At 39.9% G+C, this 18680-nt stretch overlaps 4 protein-coding genes across 5 annotated transcripts; 2 read left to right on the top strand and 2 right to left on the bottom strand.

Annotated features, from left to right (window-relative positions):
• The first annotated feature begins 1493 nt into the window (after nucleotides 1-1493).
• On the top strand, nucleotides 1494-3811 carry LOC111804453. Its single transcript, XM_023689260.1, has 5 exons — nucleotides 1494-2210; nucleotides 2300-2605; nucleotides 2693-3038; nucleotides 3127-3264; nucleotides 3364-3811. The coding sequence occupies exons 1-5, from the start codon at nucleotides 1902-1904 to the stop codon at nucleotides 3459-3461; spliced, it is 1197 nt and encodes a 398-aa protein (XP_023545028.1). The 5' UTR covers nucleotides 1494-1901; the 3' UTR covers nucleotides 3462-3811.
• Nucleotides 3812-7729: 3918 nt separating this feature from the next.
• On the bottom strand, nucleotides 7730-8298 carry LOC111804452 (copper transporter 2-like). Its single transcript, XM_023689259.1, has one exon. The coding sequence runs from the start codon at nucleotides 8236-8238 to the stop codon at nucleotides 7828-7830; it is 411 nt and encodes a 136-aa protein (XP_023545027.1). The 5' UTR covers nucleotides 8239-8298; the 3' UTR covers nucleotides 7730-7827.
• A 1013-nt stretch (nucleotides 8299-9311) lies between these two features.
• Nucleotides 9312-10085, top strand: LOC111803115 (18.1 kDa class I heat shock protein-like). Its single transcript, XM_023687392.1, has one exon. The coding sequence runs from the start codon at nucleotides 9515-9517 to the stop codon at nucleotides 9944-9946; it is 432 nt and encodes a 143-aa protein (XP_023543160.1). The 5' UTR covers nucleotides 9312-9514; the 3' UTR covers nucleotides 9947-10085.
• LOC111803114 (7-deoxyloganetic acid glucosyltransferase-like) lies at nucleotides 10037-18329 on the bottom strand. Of its 2 annotated transcripts, none has more exons than XM_023687389.1 (3): nucleotides 17746-18329; nucleotides 17392-17643; nucleotides 10037-10703 (listed from the first exon to the last, which is right to left on the bottom strand). In XM_023687389.1, exons 1-3 carry the CDS (start codon nucleotides 18242-18244, stop codon nucleotides 10066-10068), a joined length of 1389 nt encoding a protein of 462 aa, XP_023543157.1. In that variant the 5' UTR covers nucleotides 18245-18329; the 3' UTR covers nucleotides 10037-10065. The 2 variants fall into 2 exon arrangements, with proteins under 2 accessions (XP_023543157.1, XP_023543158.1); XM_023687390.1 differs by lacking the exon at nucleotides 17392-17643 and adding an exon at nucleotides 11058-11476 and having other exon boundaries at nucleotides 10037-10955; nucleotides 18165-18329.
• Between the last annotated feature and the right edge of the window lie 351 nt (nucleotides 18330-18680).

Here is an 18680-nt window from a genome sequence, read left to right as displayed (position 1 = left end):
ACGTTAAGATTTCGTTTTATTATTATTTTTTTGTTGTTATTTTTCTGGGTTAAATATGTGTGTAGTATTTATTTTTTGTGATGACGTGGAAAATAATTAACTGTAGTGGGTTTGACCGAGGCGAGGGTAAAGTTGGGAAAGTAGAAAATATTTAAGTTGGTACAGAATTTTTTCAAGGGAATGCTGAGTACTACACGTGTCCTGTAATATTCATCATTTATTCATGATATTCATAAATTCCTTCCTGTGTAATTAATATGCCAACGTGGCTGGCTACCCTCTTTTACCTCCCTTGTTCTTTTTTACTACAGTAATTAATTTAAATATTAATTTAAATTAGAGAAAAATGTGACAATTAAATATATATAAAACTGTTTTTAATTTCTTTGTTTGTTTTTTTAATCAAAATTTCTCTAATTTTAAAATAATTCGATAATTATGCCTTCTATATATCATTATATTTTTCTTTAAGAATATTTATTTAAAACGGTTACCATATTTTGAAAATCTTTTTAAACTAAAAGTTGCCTATAAAATTTTCTAATAAATTCAAAAGTCAAATAATTAAACGCGCTTACTTTAACTGAATTGTATCACGTTCTTATTATGGGACATAAACGCATTGCACGCTATATGAGGGTAAAAACGTCATTCGGCTCGTATATGAAACGTTATGACATAAATACATTACACGGTATATGGGGGCAAAAACGTCATTCTATACGTACCTGAAGCGTTATGATATAAACACATTTTGCACGCTATACGGGGGCAAAAACGTCATTCTATACGTACCTAAAACGTTATGTCGTTTGCCCACCAATTCGACGACCCCTTTATTAACTTTTGTTTAATAATTAATTATTTTAGTTTATATGATTGATTTTTCATTAATTATTGGTAAGTAAACAAAATTAAAAAACAAATGTCAATACCAAACACATTAACGATACAAACCCACTAAAATGTTACTTAATCACTAAGTAATTTTTGTTATTATTAATATTTTGCGGAAAGAACATAATGGATGAGGATTAAGTATATAAAGTAAAATTAAATATATGTTTAAATTATCTTATTAATTTAGAAGTCGCTGACTTAAAATGCGGTTTTGTTGGGGATATCCACTCTCTTCTACTAAACGCACCGTTTCGCTCTTTTAAAAAATAAAATAAAAATTTAACAATTAATTATTTTCTTACTATTATTGTTTATATTAAAAAAAAAAAGAAAAAGAAAAAAACCCGTAATAAGGAAGCTAGTCACATGGTGGAGCGAGTGGCATCCATTTGCTAGAGTGGGCCCCACAAAACGGCTTCTAAATGGACCATAACTTGCCCGGCCACGAAGGAAACCGTCGTCCCACTAACGCCAGCGAGTATTCACCACGCGCCATACAGACGCGCGTGAGGCCTTAGCCTCTGTTTTTATGAACTTTTCCACTCCCTCTGCTTTTAAAACGTATTCCGAGGAATTCCCTTCCGACCCTTCTTCTTCCTTCTTTGTTTCTCTCTGTATTTTCTGGCTTTTTCCTCTCCTTCTTATTGTTATGTTATATTCTCCTCTTCAAATACGGTCCCATCCCAGTCGCTCTCCTTCTCTCTGATTCACATCCAGTTCACTTTCCTTCTTTTGGGGCTCCCACCACTGTGAGCCCTTTAAGCTCTTCCGCCCCATTTCCTCTGTTTTGACTGGGGCCCTTTTGGCTTGGCTGGGCGCCACTCAACTTCCTTCAAACCCTATTCATACTCTCTCTTCTTCCTTCTTCTTATTATTAAAACCTTAACCAAGCCGCAAAACATAATCCCAAATATACTCTCTGCTTTGAGAGTGCTCTCTCTTTCTTTTTGGTGGAGTTTTGATAGCTTTATTTCTTTTGGGATTTTTTTCGGCTTTCTGAAATGGCTGATTGTTTAGACGATGGGGAGTTTTGGCTTCCTCCTAAGTTCCTTCACGACGATGACTTGTTCCTTGAGGGGAAGTATGAGGGTAGTGATGTTAAGAATGGGAGAGCTGGGGTTGGGTTGTACCCTTTTGAGTTTCCTCTTGGATTGGGGGCTTTTGGGGTTACTTCTGATCTTAGTTCGCCGGTTGAATCTCTGGTTGGTTCCAGCGAAACAGAGAGTGACGAGGAGGAATACATCGCTGGATTGACACATCAAATGGCGCGTTCCACTCTGGAAGATGGTTTTGGACTCGACAACTCTCATGTATGTGTTGGATGATGTATTTGGTTTCTAAATTTCTCATCCCCTGTTTTTGCGACTCTTTCTGATTTGTGGGTTTTCTTTTTTGACAGGGTTGGGGGTTTTCTGGTTCACCACAGTCTACTCTGTGCTCTGTGGGAAGTGGGTGCGGCTGCAAACAGGGCTCTAGCAGGGGAAGTCCCAATGGCCATTTCCAAGCGTCTCATCCTCAACTTACTTTGGATCTACTCCACGCCGCTGCCGGTGAAGTCTCGAAGATGCGCATGAATGAAGAATCATACGGTTTTACCAACACTAGTCGACCTCTCGCTCCACCTAGAAAGCCCGTTTCAGTCTCTGTTCCGCTCAAAAACCTCGAGGCCGACGCCGTAGTTTACCAACAGCTGCAGGCTTCCGAAGTAAGTACTAGTAGTACAACGTTTGATTTCGTGGAGGTTTCATTCGTCTCTCTGCTTTGTCTCTTATGGGATTTTGTCTTTATACAGTTTCTGAATCTGAGACGACAACAGATTATTCAGCAAATCAACACGGTGGCTCGTATGGGACAGACAAAGTGCTCTGCTGGTCAATATCAGCCCCAAGTGCCGCCGAACAAGGGAAGAAATACCGAGTTCTTCAATGGCAGAAACTGTCGCTCTACAACTGGCTTATCGATCCAAACGACTTGGGCTCCTCCTCCACGGAAACACTCTATGAACCCCCCGCCGAAAGTCTCGGGCATGAGGGCGGTGTTTCTCGGTGCTCCCGGCGGGAAGAGGGAATGCGCCGGTACAGGGGTGTTTTTGCCACGACAACAAAGTGGCACTGTCTCAGAAAATCGCAAGAAGCCAGGTCTGTAAAAACTTACTTTCCCCCATTGAATCGCAGATTCACCGAGTTCTTTTTCCCCATTTTAACCTCAGATTGTTTCCCTCCACAGCATGCTCGACTGTTCTTGTTCCTGCTAGAGTGATGCAAGCCCTGAATCTCAACTTAGACGACATGTACGTGCAGCGTGTCCAGCCCCAGCAGCTTCAATCCCGTCCCCCTCCAGTTTCCAACGCAGTTAAGAACAACGGTAAGAAAAAGGGTCATCTCTGAAAGCCCTCATTTCTTCAAACCCCATTTAATTTTCACCATTTTTACTGATCTTAGTGTTCATTCTCTTTATTCTCAGATGTCACTGCAAGGCTTCGGAATGAGACCCTCCGGGCGTCAGCACCGGCGCCGGAAGTAAACCATGACATCCGGCTTCCACAGGAGTGGACTTACTGAAGCAACAACACCGGGATTAGAATAAAAGGGGGGGTAATTAGAATCACTAACCGCTGTGTTAGATTAATTAGAGTATTTTGTTTAATAGGAAAAGGGTAAGACAGGAAAGCGAAGGCAAATTTAAAGGGGTTTTTGGTTAATTGGGATTAGGAGTAAGATTAGAAGAAATAAAGATGTGTTTAAGTTGGGTTTTTATTGTTGTTTTGATTATGTTGTTAACTCGAGAAGGGGGTTAATTAAGGATGGGTTGGTTTTGTTAATTTTGTGGAAGGGGCAGATTAGGAAACTTTGTTTAGGATTCTAATTTGTCCAGTGGGGCCCTTGCACTAATTAAATAATATATTAACTAATTTTTATTTTCTCCCGTCTTTTTCTTTTTCTTTTTTGAAAAAAATATAAAAGGGAAAATGGAATCCTCACAAGAGACCTATAATTGTAATTGAAATCTACAAGTTTAAAAAGCAGATAGGTCTATGATTTATGAATATAATTTAATCATTTTTTTTAATTTTTATATATTCTCAATCATGCTACCATGGATATTCATCTTAATATAATGTTTTATAATATACTTGTGACATATTTCAATTCTTTTCCTATAATTTTGGTACATTAATCAATAATCTAAAAATTATAATATTTTTATTAATTATATATTAATGTTAAGATAGTCACGACTATAATCTTTATCTCTAATTCCATTTTAAATGAAATTTTTTTAATCTATTCAAAACGGTTACCAAAACAATTTTTTTTTTTTTGTTAATAATGATTATTATGGGTTTTCTATTTTGGAAATAAATTGGTTACTTAAAATAATAAATTGAATTTAAAATTTTAATTTTGTGTTTAAGTAAAAAAATTTAAGTTTATTTGGAATATAATTTAATAATAATTAATTTTCTAAAAAATTTAAACATTTACAAAGACCGGGGAAACCTTGTAATTTAACTTAGATTTTATAAACAATAAAAATTAGTTGATTAGAGATTAATCTTTGACTAAATTTATAATTTTTATTATTGAATTTTGAGTGAGTTGGAAGTAGTATTTTTTTAAAAAATCAACGCCTAAAATTAATATTTAAATTAATTTTAATATTTTTAATCATAAAAAATTAAATAAAAATGGAGGCCGAATTCTTTGATTTCGTCTGGAAGGGAGAGCATAAATTGCCTTTTTCTTGCCCCGAGAAGATTTGTGTTCCTTTTTAACTTTTTTTTTTTTTTAATTTTCGCCCAAAAATGATACTAAAATACATTATACCAAAATAATATCGTAAAATAAAAACATTAAATATTTATTTAAAATTGGAAATTAATTTTGAAATAAAAATAAATAATTAAAAATAATTGGATTTTTGAAAAAAAAAAAAAGTTGAAGAAATAGGAATTTAGGGTTATTAGATGCCTAATTATTATGTTTCTATGAAAAGCAAGTGGTGGCCATGTGAAGTTTTGATTGACACTACACTCTTTTTGCTTTTTATTGATTTATTTTTATTTTTATTTTTATTTTTATTTATGGAAAGAAAATATTTTCCCAATATTAATAATGTTTTAACATTATACTTAAATTACAAGGGAAAGGACACGGCGCGCGCCCACTGCCGCTATTCGCGTGCCACGTTTAGGGTTTGTTATGTGCGTGCGGTCATGTCGGGACGGGGCGCCTCACACAACGCCACACAAGCACCACTCCACTCCCACTTTGCGGTGAGAACCAAGTCGCTTTCATCACGATTCTCCTGCCCTCCTCGCCTCCTCGCCTCCTCGCCTCCTCGCGCCTGTCTTTGATGTTGATTCCTTCTCCACTTAACTTCCTTTTTGTTTCCTTCTTCCTATTTTCCCTCATTTTAATTACAACTATGACCCATTCATGCTTCTATTATTTCTATTATCTCTACAATAGTATGATATTGTCACCATAAGCTCTCATGACTTTGCTTTGGACTTCCTCAAAAAATCTCTTATACCAATGGAGTTAGTATTCCTCACTTATAAACTCATGATCATTCTCTAAATTAGCCAAGGTAGGACTTTCATCATCCAACACTTCCCCTCGAACAAAACGCGCCTCCCCTTAATCGAGGCTCAACTCCTTTGGAGTCTTAGTCATTTTTGACTGTCTTCGAGGAGGCTTGACCCCTTTTCTTTTGAAGTTATTTGTTCGATGTTTGAGTATTTACCAATTTATTGGCACGACTAAGTTTAGGGTATGACTTTGATACCATGTTAGACGAACACGACTCCCCACAATGGTATGAGATTGTCCACTTTGAACATAAGCTCTCATGGCTTTGCTTTGGGCATCCCAAAAGGCCTCAAAACAATGGAGAGAGTATTATTGTTTGTTTATAAACCATCTAACACTTCCTTTCGAACAAAGTACGTCTCCCTTTAATCGAGGCTTGACTCCTTTGGAGTCTTAATCATTTTTTACTGCCTTCGAGGTGGGACTTTCATCATCCAAAAGAGGGGACGGAGCCCAGCAGAAGGATCCTCTCATTGGTTTGGGCCGAGTCTAAGTGAAAGTAAAGTGGTGGGTTTACCCATCCAAGGCAATAATATTTATGGGTTTGATGTAATTACCATTTAATGCGAGATCGAGTGAGACCGAGTCTTGTTAGGTTGCTATGACGAACATCACATGCATCACAATGCCATGTGAGTTGTTACGTCAAGATTGTCTTGATTGTAGTTAAAACATTTTGAAATGAAGTTAATTTTAAATATGCTTCATAATTGGATCAAGTTTGAAAAAGAAAAAAAAGAAAAAAAAAAAAGTAAGGTCTTAAAATTTATGAACAAACCTCAACTACTCCAAACTTGTATTGATGGTTATATGATGGCATATGCTCATCCTATTCAACTAGTTGTTGAACTAACTTCCACAAAAGCAATTGTGAATATACCTTTCTGTGTTCATAGTCTGCAACTTATCATATTATCTGATCCTGCCAAAAATCTCATGATCTGTGAAATATAACTTCAAACCTATGCAAGGACTGTCCCATATCATACTTAGCTATTCAAACCTATGCATTTCAACTTGGAAAATGACTCAATTTAAATGAGTTCTAAACACCATCCTAAAGATAGTCAATCTGATATCTCACATCCCGTGGAGGTTGAAATAAACCATTTTTTATAAGGGTGTGGAAACCTCTTACTAACGTGGATTTGGACTATTTCAAATGGTATCAAAGATAGACATTGCACGGTGTGCCAGCAAGGACGTTGGACCCTAAATGGGTGGATTGTGAGATCCCACATCGATTAGAGAAGGGAAAGGGTGTTAGTGTCCATCGATTGGAGAGGGGAACGAGTGCCAACGAGGACATTAGACTTTGGAGGGGGGTGGATTATGAGATCCTACATCGGTTAAAGGAGTGAAAACGTGTGATGTCCCATATTGGTTGGGAAGGAGAACAAACCACCATTTATAAGGATGTGGAAACCTTCCCCTAGCAGACGCGTTTTAAAGCTTTGAGGGGAATCCCAAAGAGGACAATATTTGCTAGCGGTGGATCTGGGGCGTTACAAATGGTATCAGAGTCAGACATCGGACAATGTGCCAGCCTTCTCGCTGTTCTCCGAAGGGGGTAGACACGAGGCGGTGTGCCAGTAAGGACGCTGGGCACCAAAGGGGGGTGGATTTGGGGGCAGTCCCACATCGATTGGAGGAAGGAAAGAGTGCCTGCGAGGACGCTGGGCTCCGAAAGGGGGTGGATTGTGATGTCCCACATTAGTTGAGGAGGAGAACAAACCAACCTTTATAAGGATGTGGAAACCTTCCCCTAATAGACCCACATTAGTTGAGGATGAGAACAAACCCCACTTTATAAGGATGTGGAAACCTTCCCCTAATAGACGCATTTTAAAGTCTTACGTGGAAGTACGTGGAAGTCAGAAAGGGAAAGGCGAAAGAGGACAATATGGAAAGCCCAAAGAAGACAATATCTGCTAGCTGTGGATCTGAGGCGTTACAAAACCTGCCTTAAAGCTTAGAAGGAAAAGCTAAAAAAAGGATAATACCGCTAGTAGTGGGGTTGGCGGACTTGGACTGTTGATGACACTCAAATAATTTATCTTTTCTAATTTTTGGTATCTTTTTGTTGGTGTTGTCGCTGTAGACTTGGGCTTTTGAATTTTTGCATCTCATCCAAAATGAACAATGCTAGGTAGATGCCTTAACCTTTTCCCAATCAAGTGGTGCTCTACGCCAACTTGAAAAAGTTGTTCATTTTCAGATTAATATCAACCAACTTAGTATTAACCAAAGTTTCATTTCACATATTGATTGATTATACAATCAGCATAAAGGAAATGAATGAAAACAAGCATTTCAAGAACACTACAATCACTCAAACTTCATTACAATCACTCCTCTTTCCAGCAGTAAGAGCACGAAGTTTGAGAACAAAATATCCAAGACTATGCCCTGCCACAGCCGCTATAAACATCCCAACGTTGAAGGACATAACAGCCAACATGACCAGATAAGCCAACCCTGTCCTGAAAGCATAGACGAGGGCCTGAATGGAGGCGCTGGCAACAGGGCTCTTGGGAAGCTTGGTTGGCTGCGTGTGGCTCAAGAACTCGATGGCGAAGGCCAGCAGGAAGATGAAGAAGAAGGCCAGTATGTACATGCCAACACTCTGTTTAGGCCACCCTGAAAAGAGAACCACTGCCTCTTTGCCCCAGTAGAAGCTCATCTGCATCATTGGAGTATCTCTGCCATCCATGGCTGGAGGAGACATGGGCATAGATTCCATTTCTCAACGTTCTCAACCTGAGAGAGGAGATGGGATTTGGCTGCTTAGTGTATATATATATAACAATGGAGATGAGAGACAGGGCTCAGCCAAACTGGCGACGTTTAATTAGCAGCAGTTTAACGTTGTGATTATAGCTAAAAGTTAACTTTAAGTCATTAGGTTGTCCGCCCAAAGATTTGATGGGGTTTTTTTGTTTTGTTGTGTAGAGTTTGTCTGGTTCACAACTTTCTTCGGCTTTTGTGAGATATTCTACGTTGATTGAAGATGAGAACGAAGTATTCCTTATAAGACTGTGGAAACTTAGAGAGCGTAGAAGTGAAAACCTAAAAAGGACAATATCTACTAGCTTGGATTGTTACAAATGGTATTAGAGTCCGTCACTAGGTAGTATGCCAGGAAAGGCCTCCAACAGGGTGGATTGTGAGATCTCATATCAGTTGTAGAAGGGAATGAAAGCATTCTTATAAGGTTGTGAAAGCTTTTCTTAACAGACGTGTTTTAAAACCTTAAGAGGAAACTCAAAACGGAAATCGTCTTTCTGGGCTGGGCTGTTACATTTTTATTCACACGCTCACTCCTTTCTCGCTCTTTAAATCACACTAATCTTATTTGTGTGGTGCTATGCCTAACACGCTCCAATACTTAAGTGCATATCTTGAATGATGTTGATTCCTCTATTTATATTAGCCTCATTTCAAACATCCTCGAGGTCTATGTTAGGATTCTAGGGTGTTCGTGAATGAGATGTCGAGGTAGGTCTGACAACCTGTGAATCGAACTCAAGACTTCTATACCTACTTCCATGTAATAGAAAACATCATTGGTTTGGGCGGTGTGGTTTTAAAAGACATTCGTTTTCTATCCTAGATGTCTTGACTCAACAAAACTCATAGATATTGACATGTTTTCAGAGGAGGTTTCCATACAAGCTCGATCAATTAGGTCCAATTTGGAAAAGGTTAACGGGCTGTGCTGGTGCGGACAGCCCAAACTCCAAGCCTGGGCTAGGCTGCCTCCATTGCGAAGGAAGTCGCGAGAAGCTCCTCGATGATGCTGTGTTCGAAGCCATGGCCATGCAGGGGAAGAAGGTAGGAGAAGGCAGTGGAAGGATGAAGAACACTGCCAGCAATTACCCATTAAAGAACTCCGAAGAACATCCCCGACACTCCTTATTACCAATCTCACCCCTTATAAAACCCTCAATCCCCCATCACACACCACACCAACAGAAATTTCATCTAATAAGCCACTCGTCATTCAAATTCAACCCAAAATGTCTTTGATTCCAAGTGTATTCGGCACCAGGAGCCTCTTCGACCCCTTCTTGTCAGACATATGGGCACCCACCACCGCCAGCGAAGCCTCCTCATTCGCCAACACGCAGGTCGATTGGAAAGAGACCCCAGAGGCCCACATTTTCAAGGCCGATCTGCCGGGGCTGAAGAAGGAGGAAGTCAAAGTGGAGGTGGAGGACGGCGGCGTGCTTCAAATCAGCGGAGAGAGAGGCGTTGAAAAGGAGGAGAAGAACGAGAAGTGGCATCGCGTTGAAAGGGGCAAAGGGAAGTTCCTGAGGAGATTCAGACTGCCGCAGAATGCTAAAGTGGAGGAGGTCAAGGCGGCGATGGAGAATGGGGTTCTGACTGTCACCGTTCCGAAGGTGCCGGAGAAGAAGCCGGCGGTAAAATCGGTTGAAATCTCCGGGTGAAGAGATAGAATGGAGCTGATCACCGGTGGGTGGCGGTGTTTGGTTGATATGTAATGAATGGACTTGAATAAATATGTAAAAGTTTGAAAATTTCATAAATCTGGAGCTGAGTTTATTACTTAGATGTGTGTTTCAATTATGTTTGTGATGTCCTGAATTAAAGTTTGAAAATTTCGATAAGACGTCCCGTTTTTACTTGCTCTGTTCTTGGCTCGTTCGGCTAACTCTGCAACCGTCTTCTCCATTTTCTGATCCATTATAGACCGAACCATGGTCTCGATGGTGGAGCTATCGAATCCATCCTCCAATTGAAGCCCAATTCTCCAGACCTTGGAGACCCATGTAGAGTTACTTGTTTGGTCTCCGATTTGGGGCCAAGAGATCATAGGAACACCAGCAGCTAAGCTCTCCAAGGTGGAGTTCCACCCAGAATGCGTCAAGAACCCACCAACGGCGTCGTGGGCCAAGACCTCCTCTTGTGGAGCCCAATTCACAATCACCCATCTCCCTTCTGCCTTCCTCTCCATGATTTCTCTCACCACTTCTTCCCCTGCCTCAGTTACATCTGATCTCAACACCAACAGAAATGGCTTTCCACTGTTCACCAATCCATTCCAAAACTCCATCAACTGCCGGCTTGTTAACTTCACCACGCTCCCGAAGCTGACGAACACGACGGATTTTCGTGGCTGGGAGTCGAGCCACGCCATGCAACTGTGATCTTCTTTCCAAAGGTTGTACTGGGGTTGGGACTGGAAGTTCTTCAACAGAGAGTTAATGGGTCCAAGACTGTAAATTTTTTTGTATATCTTGGAAAGACTCGTCAGAAATGGAGCTTCGAGTTCGTCGAATGTGTTGAGAATTAAACCAGAGGATCGAGACGTGGCTAAGATCTGGTTCACGAAGTTCATTGGTTTCCAATGCGCTACATCTTCGTCTGACAAAAATCCCGGCAAATCTTTGCATCTTATAAGCCCTTCCGCCCCAGGAACGCCATGGAGTTCTTGCTCTGCATCGCCGGATGGAAACAGAGTAAACGAAATGGGTCTCAACTCCAATTTCCATTTTATTATCCAATTAAAAAAATTAAACCCAATGTTATGCGAGTTACCTGGGTATCGAAGCTGGCCATCTTCAAGGAGCTTGGGAATCCAGAAGAACAGGAACAAGAAACGGGCACTGAAAGTAGAGAAAGTAAAAACAGGGATACCCAATTCTTCAGCTATATCAATCGGAAAACGAAACATGCAATCTGTAATAACACAAGTGATCGGCGGGCGGCCAGAAGAAGTTCCATTATTGTAGGAAACCAGAAGGTCTCGAAAGAGGGAGCTGGTGACTTGACGAATGGATTCATAGAGCTTCCCATCGAAAACATTGCGGGGTTCATCCGGCGGGAGGCCGTCAGAAACAGAGTCGAAGTGAAGCGTGGGAAGTTGGGCGGCGAGGCGGTCGAGGTCGTGGATGCGACGGTGGTGGTGGTCGGTGTTGAGGAAGGTGACACGGAGACCGGCGTTGCAGAGGAGCTGGNATTTTCTGCCCTCTAGGAAGATCAGTAAGCTCCCAAGTCTTGTCCTTCTCTATGGATTTGATTTCACTGTCCATAGCTTCCTTCCATNGATGGTGGGTAGGAGAAAGCTCCATGGAAATGGATGATGAACTGCGATCTGATTCAATACAATTAGTACTTATTGGGACTTCTAAAGAACATGGATTTTGTGGAGTTGCATTCGGGTTACCGAAGGGCGTGCAATTAGCTGTAGTTTTGAAGGATTTTCGTTAGTTCTAAGAAGGGTTTCTTTCCTTTCCCTTACACTAAATAAATTCCAAAAGACACCCAATTTGGGCAAGTTTTTGGATGGCCAATTTTGAAAGGTTATCCATTATCTCTAGAACACTCTAATTTTGTCATTCATCAATTCTCTCAATTCTCTCATACATTGAATTTAATAATCGTGTTAAGATCGATATTAGTTGTTAGCACCGATACCAATTGTTAGGATCGCTCAACAACGTACACACTATAAATACGAGAAAATACAAAGAGGAGTATTGACTAATGGTTTTATTATGGATGACTTCATATATGTTATACGAGATAAAATACGGAAAATGAAGAAAAAAAAGCATTTTGAGAGCGCTATCTAATGGTTATATATGATTTCAATCTACCAAATATCTACCATATATATTTATATCACATACTTCTAACTAGGTTTCAAATATATCTTCCAGATCTTTACTAAATATTTTTCAAATATATCACTATCTTTACAAATATCTTCTAAATATATCTTTTGTAGGCATTTGACTCCATGTCTCAATAATCTACCATTGGAGACTGATCCAGTCAACCCCACCAATCTCCCAATTGAAGATTGATCCAGATCCAGTCAAACAAGAATTTCATTATCAACATTAATGTTCCAACATCAACACAAAATGTTTGTTGAATTCTTTGCACCCTCTATCTTCTCAACATCTTCCACTAACCTCCGAGTGAAATGGTATCGCCTTCTGTGTTTTGTCTTTGAATGATAGACCGGGTTCCTCGCCAACTGCATGACAATCTAACTATCTACCCGGTGAATCTTCTCGCGCTGCTTCTTGCCTAATTCTTCTAGATAGTCTGTCATCCATATCATCTCCTTTACAGCATCAGCCATTGCCACGTACTCAACTTTAGCCAATGCCACGTACTCAGCCTCAACAGATGAAACAACAACGCATTTATGAAGCCTAGACATCCCATCATCCGTAGCTTGCTCCCACTTGATTGTATCCTTCAACTGTAGGGTCTCATCAAAGGGCTTTCGTTCCCCTTCATTAGTCACCAACCGATAGTGTAAAGAAGGTACATACGGTCTTGTTGAAGTTAAGTACATCAAACTTCCCACAATTTGTTTGAAGTACCTATTATCAACCTCTCGCTCTTTAATATCCTTGTGCAACTTCAAACCCAATTCTGATGGAGTTCCAAATGTGCAACCTCTCGCTTCAAACTCCAATTCTGATGGAGTTTCAAACCCAACCTCTCGCTCTTTAAATCTTTCAAGTAATTCTTGAGCATATTTCTTGTGACAGATAAAGTTACCTGCGGGAGTTTGAGTAACTTCTACTCCAAGAAAATATTTCATCAAACCAAGATCTGTCATTTCAAATTCCTTCATCATGCTCTTTTTAAAAAATTCAAACATTTCTTCATTATTGCCGATAAATATTAAATCATCAACATATAAGCAAATAATGAGAATGTTACCTCCCTTTTCAATTGTCACATACAATGTATGTTCATAGGGGCATTTAGTGAATCCCATCTTTTCAAAATGAGAATCAATGCGACTGTACCATGCCCTTGGAGCTTGCTTCAAACCGTACAAAGCTTTCTTCAACTTGTATACTTGTTCCTCTTTGCCTTTTTGAACAAAACCTTCTGGTTGCTCCACATATACTTCTTCTTGAAGCTCTCCATGTAAGAAGGCCGATTTCACATCAAGTTGATAAATAGGCCAAGATTTCTGTGCTGCAATAGAAATTATGAGCCTGATAGTGTCTTGACGTGCCACTGGTGCAAATACCTCCTTATAATCAATTCCATACTTTTGCTTGTATCCTTTTGCAACAAGTCGCGCCTTGTACTTATCCACCTCACCGTTTTCATTCAACTTGGTTTTGAAAACCCATTTTACTCCGATTGTTTTCTGCCCTCTNTTTAAAAAATTCAAACATTTCTTCATTATTGCCGATAAATATTAAATCATCAACATATAAGCAAATAATGAGAATGTTACCTCCCTTTTCAANTCAAACTTTTGGCAACGATATTTAACGTCAACGGATATAGACGGTTGGTGGTCATCTTCATCTTAGCAATCGATCCTCTTTTGGAGTCATAAATCTCACACTCATCATTTTGGAATGTGATCACATACCCCTTTTCTTGTAACTGACCGATACTAAGTAAGTTGACCTTCAGATCAGAAATGTAGAATACATTAGAAATAGACTCTACAAAGCCATTTCTAGTCTTGATATTTACGGTTCCTTTCCCCATCACTTGGATAGTTGAATTGTTGCCGAGAGAAACCGTAGTATGAAAATTTTTATCCAGAGTTGAGAAGAATTCCTTACAACCTGTCATATGGTTGCTGCCAGAGTTTACGACACATACACCTTGATCTGCAACCTTCATAGCATGGAATGACATTAACAATGTTTCTTCTTCTCTTCTCTCCACAAAATTGGATTGATCTCTTTTCTCCTTTTGGAGCCTGGTATAACATTCATTTTTATAATGTCCAAGGCGTCCACATCTATAGCATTCCACCTTAGACTTGTCAAAGTGTCTCTTACCTTTGTTGTCATAATCGTTTCTGACTAGATCTGCTGACCTGCCAACATCTCCATTTCTTTCTCGACTGCCTCTCCCACGACCTCTGCCTCTTCTTTGCCCTCTACCTCTAGGGATTGAGTCTTTGTACATGTACTAACAGGGAGCTTTGGAGTTCATCTATTTGCCTCTCTTTGACATTGTTTGCTTCTTCGATAGAACATACAATGTAATCGAACTTAGTGATCGCAAAATCTTTTCTACGACTGCAAGATCCGTGATTGAATCACCATGCATCCTCATTTTACTTGCAAGACTCATAACCTTGCCAATCTAATCATTCACCGGTTCTCCCTTTTGCATTTGGAGAATTTCAAAGTCTCTTCTAACTGTAGTTGAGCACGCTTTACTCTCGTTGAGCCTTGATACTTCCTCCTCATAGAATCCCCAATTTCTTTGGATGTCTTCTTCTGGAGCATTGTTTACAAGATAGTCCTATCAATGGACTGAAATAAATAGTTCTTGACCTTCAAGTCCTTCAACTTCGATGCTGCCAAGAGTTGCTGTTGACCAGCTGAGAGTACCTCGCCTTCATTTGGCTCTTCATAACCCGTCTCCACTATACAAAAAAACTCCTTTGATTTGAGAAAAATTTCCATCAACATCGCCCAATGATCATAGTGNCAGAGTTTACGACACATACACCTTGATCTGCAACCTTCATAGCATGGAATGACATTAACAATGTTTCTTCTTCTCTTCTCTCCACAAAATTGGATTGATCTCTTTTCTCCTTTTGGAGCCTGGTATAACATTCATTTTTATAATGTCCAAGGCGTCCACATCTATAGCATTCCACCTTAGACTTGTCAAAGTGTCTCTTACCTTTGTTGTCATAATCGTTTCTGACTAGATCTGCTGACCTGCCAACATCTCCATTTCTTTCTCGACTGCCTCTCCCACGACCTCTGCCTCTTCTTTGCCCTCTACCTCTAGGGATTGAGTCTTTGTACATGTACTAACAGGGAGCTTTGGAGTTCATCTATTTGCCTCTCTTTGACATTGTTTGCTTCTTCGATAGAACATACAATGTAATCGAACTTAGTGATCGCAAAATCTTTTCTACGACTGCAAGATCCGTGATTGAATCACCATGCATCCTCATTTTACTTGCAAGACTCATAACCTTGCCAATCTAATCATTCACCGGTTCTCCCTTTTGCATTTGGAGAATTTCAAAGTCTCTTCTAACTGTAGTTGAGCACGCTTTACTCTCGTTGAGCCTTGATACTTCCTCCTCATAGAATCCCCAATTTCTTTGGATGTCTTCTTCTGGAGCATTGTTTACAAGATAGTCCTATCAATGGACTGAAATAAATAGTTCTTGACCTTCAAGTCCTTCAACTTCGATGCTGCCAAGAGTTGCTGTTGACCAGCTGAGAGTACCTCGCCTTCATTTGGCTCTTCATAACCCGTCTCCACTATACAAAAAAACTCCTTTGATTTGAGAAAAATTTCCATCAACATCGCCCAATGATCATAGTGACCNATTCTTTGAAGACAAAGTCTTTAATCCTTTAAAGTGTAGATGACCATACCTAAAATGCCAAAGTCAGGTGGTAACTTCTTTCTTCACCATCAAACTTTTGGCAACGATATTTAACGTNAGGCTGAACGTAGCTCTCAACTTGTTTTTCTGCTACCATTCTTGCTGCTGCAAGATCGCTCTGATACCAGTTGTTGGTGACAACAAAAATTGAAGTGAAATTGAGAGGAGGAGTGATTTGAATGATTGGAAAGGGAGGTAATTTTATAGGACGGGATTTGATTGCTTCCCGGAGTTGGTTTGAATTTACTTGAATGAAATTGCTTTCACCTCTTACTCGTGAGTAGTAACTAAATTTGTTAAATAAATTATACTTTTTCTATCTTTAGAGATGCATCTACTACTATCCCTTCAACATAATAAATATGTAAAANGAGAGAAACCGTAGTATGAAAATTTTTATCCAGAGTTGAGAAGAATTCCTTACAACCTGTCATATGGTTGCTGCCAGAGTTTACGACACATACACCTTGATCTGCAACCTTCATAGCATGGAATGACATTAACAATGTTTCTTCTTCTCTTCTCTCCACAAAATTGGATTGATCTCTTTTCTCCTTTTGGAGCCTGGTATAACATTCATTTTTATAATGTCCAAGGCGTCCACATCTATAGCATTCCACCTTAGACTTGTCAAAGTGTCTCTTACCTTTGTTGTCATAATCGTTTCTGACTAGATCTGCTGACCTGCCAACATCTCCATTTCTTTCTCGACTGCCTCTCCCACGACCTCTGCCTCTTCTTTGCCCTCTACCTCTAGGGATTGAGTCTTTGTACATGTACTAACAGGGAGCTTTGGAGTTCATCTATTTGCCTCTCTTTGACATTGTTTGCTTCTTCGATAGAACATACAATGTAATCGAACTTAGTGATCGCAAAATCTTTTCTACGACTGCAAGATCCGTGATTGAATCACCATGCATCCTCATTTTACTTGCAAGACTCATAACCTTGCCAATCTAATCATTCACCGGTTCTCCCTTTTGCATTTGGAGAATTTCAAAGTCTCTTCTAACTGTAGTTGAGCACGCTTTACTNAGTGATCGCAAAATCTTTTCTACGACTGCAAGATCCGTGATTGAATCACCATGCATCCTCATTTTACTTGCAAGACTCATAACCTTGCCAATCTAATCATTCACCGGTTCTCCCTTTTGCATTTGGAGAATTTCAAAGTCTCTTCTAACTGTAGTTGAGCACGCTTTACTCTCGTTGAGCCTTGATACTTCCTCCTCATAGAATCCCCAATTTCTTTGGATGTCTTCTTCTGGAGCATTGTTTACAAGATAGTCCTATCAATGGACTGAAATAAATAGTTCTTGACCTTCAAGTCCTTCAACTTCGATGCTGCCAAGAGTTGCTGTTGACCAGCTGAGAGTACCTCGCCTTCATTTGGCTCTTCATAACCCGTCTCCACTATACAAAAAAACTCCTTTGATTTGAGAAAAATTTCCATCAACATCGCCCAATGATCATAGTGACCATCGAACCTCAGGATGGCAGGCTGANTGTTCTTCAACAGAGAGTTAATGGGTCCAAGGCTGTAAATTTTTTTGTATATCTTGGAAAGACTCGTCAGAAATGGAGCTTCGAGTTCGTCGAATGAGTTGAGAATTAAACCAGAGGATCGAGACGTGGCTAAGGTCTCGTTCACGAAGTTCATTGGATCCCAATCCGCTACATCTTCGACAGACCAAAATCCCGGCAAATCTTTCCATCTTATAAGCCCTTCCGCCCCAGGAACGCCATGGAGTTCTTGCTCTGCATTGCCGGATGGAAACAGAGTAAACGAAATCGGTCTCAACTCCAATTTCCATTTTATTATCCAATTAAAAAAATTAAACCCAATGTTATGCGAGTTACCTGGGTATTGAAGCTGGCCATGTTCAAGGAGCTTGGGAATCCAGAAGATAAGGAACAAGAAACGGGCACTGAAAGTAGAGAAAGTAAAAACAGGGATACCCAATTCTTCAGCTATATCAATCGGAAAACGAAACATGACATCTGTAATAACACAAGTGATCGGCGGGCGGCCAGAAGAAGATCCATTATTGTATGAGACCAGAAGCTCTCGAAAGAGGGAGCTGGTGACTTGACGAATGGAGTCACAGAGCTTCCTGTCGGGAACATCGCGGGGTTCATCCGGCGGGAGTCCGTCAGAAACAGAGTCGAAGTGAAGCGTGGGAAGTTGGGCGGCGAGGCGGTTGAGGTCGTGGATGCGACGGTGGTGGTGGTCGGTGTTGAGGAAGGTGACACGGAGACCGGCGTTGCAGAGGAGCTGGGCGAGAGAGAAGAAGGGTTTGATGTGGCCTTTGGCCGGAAAGGGAAAAAGGAGGACATGATGGGTATGAGAAAGCTCCATGAAAATGGATGATGAACTGCGATCTGATTCAATACAATTAATATTTATTCTTATCTGATTGGGACTCCCAAATAAGGATTTTAAGTTAGTTTGGAAAAGCAAAGATATGAGAGCTTATGTTCAAAGTAGACAATATCATATTCAGCATCTAACACTAATAAAGTTTTCTTTCTCCTACTCTATTAATATTCCAAAAGACACTCAATTTAGGCAACTTTTTGGTTGGCCAAAGGTTATCCATTCATCTCTAGAACACTCTGTCTTTGTCATTCATCAATTCTCTGATGGAGTGAATACAATAATCATGATAGTATCAATATCGGTTGTTAGCTCGGATACTAATTGTTTTCTTTCTTTTCTCTTACACTCTGAATATTTCAAAAGACACCCAATTTAGGTAACTTTTTGGTTGGCTAATTTTTTTATCAATTCTCTG

This window comes from Cucurbita pepo, chromosome LG10 (assembly GCF_002806865.2).
Source record: "Cucurbita pepo subsp. pepo cultivar mu-cu-16 chromosome LG10, ASM280686v2, whole genome shotgun sequence".
Taxonomy (NCBI): domain Eukaryota; kingdom Viridiplantae; phylum Streptophyta; class Magnoliopsida; order Cucurbitales; family Cucurbitaceae; genus Cucurbita; species Cucurbita pepo.
This window is presented reverse-complemented; position numbering and strand designations above follow the sequence as displayed.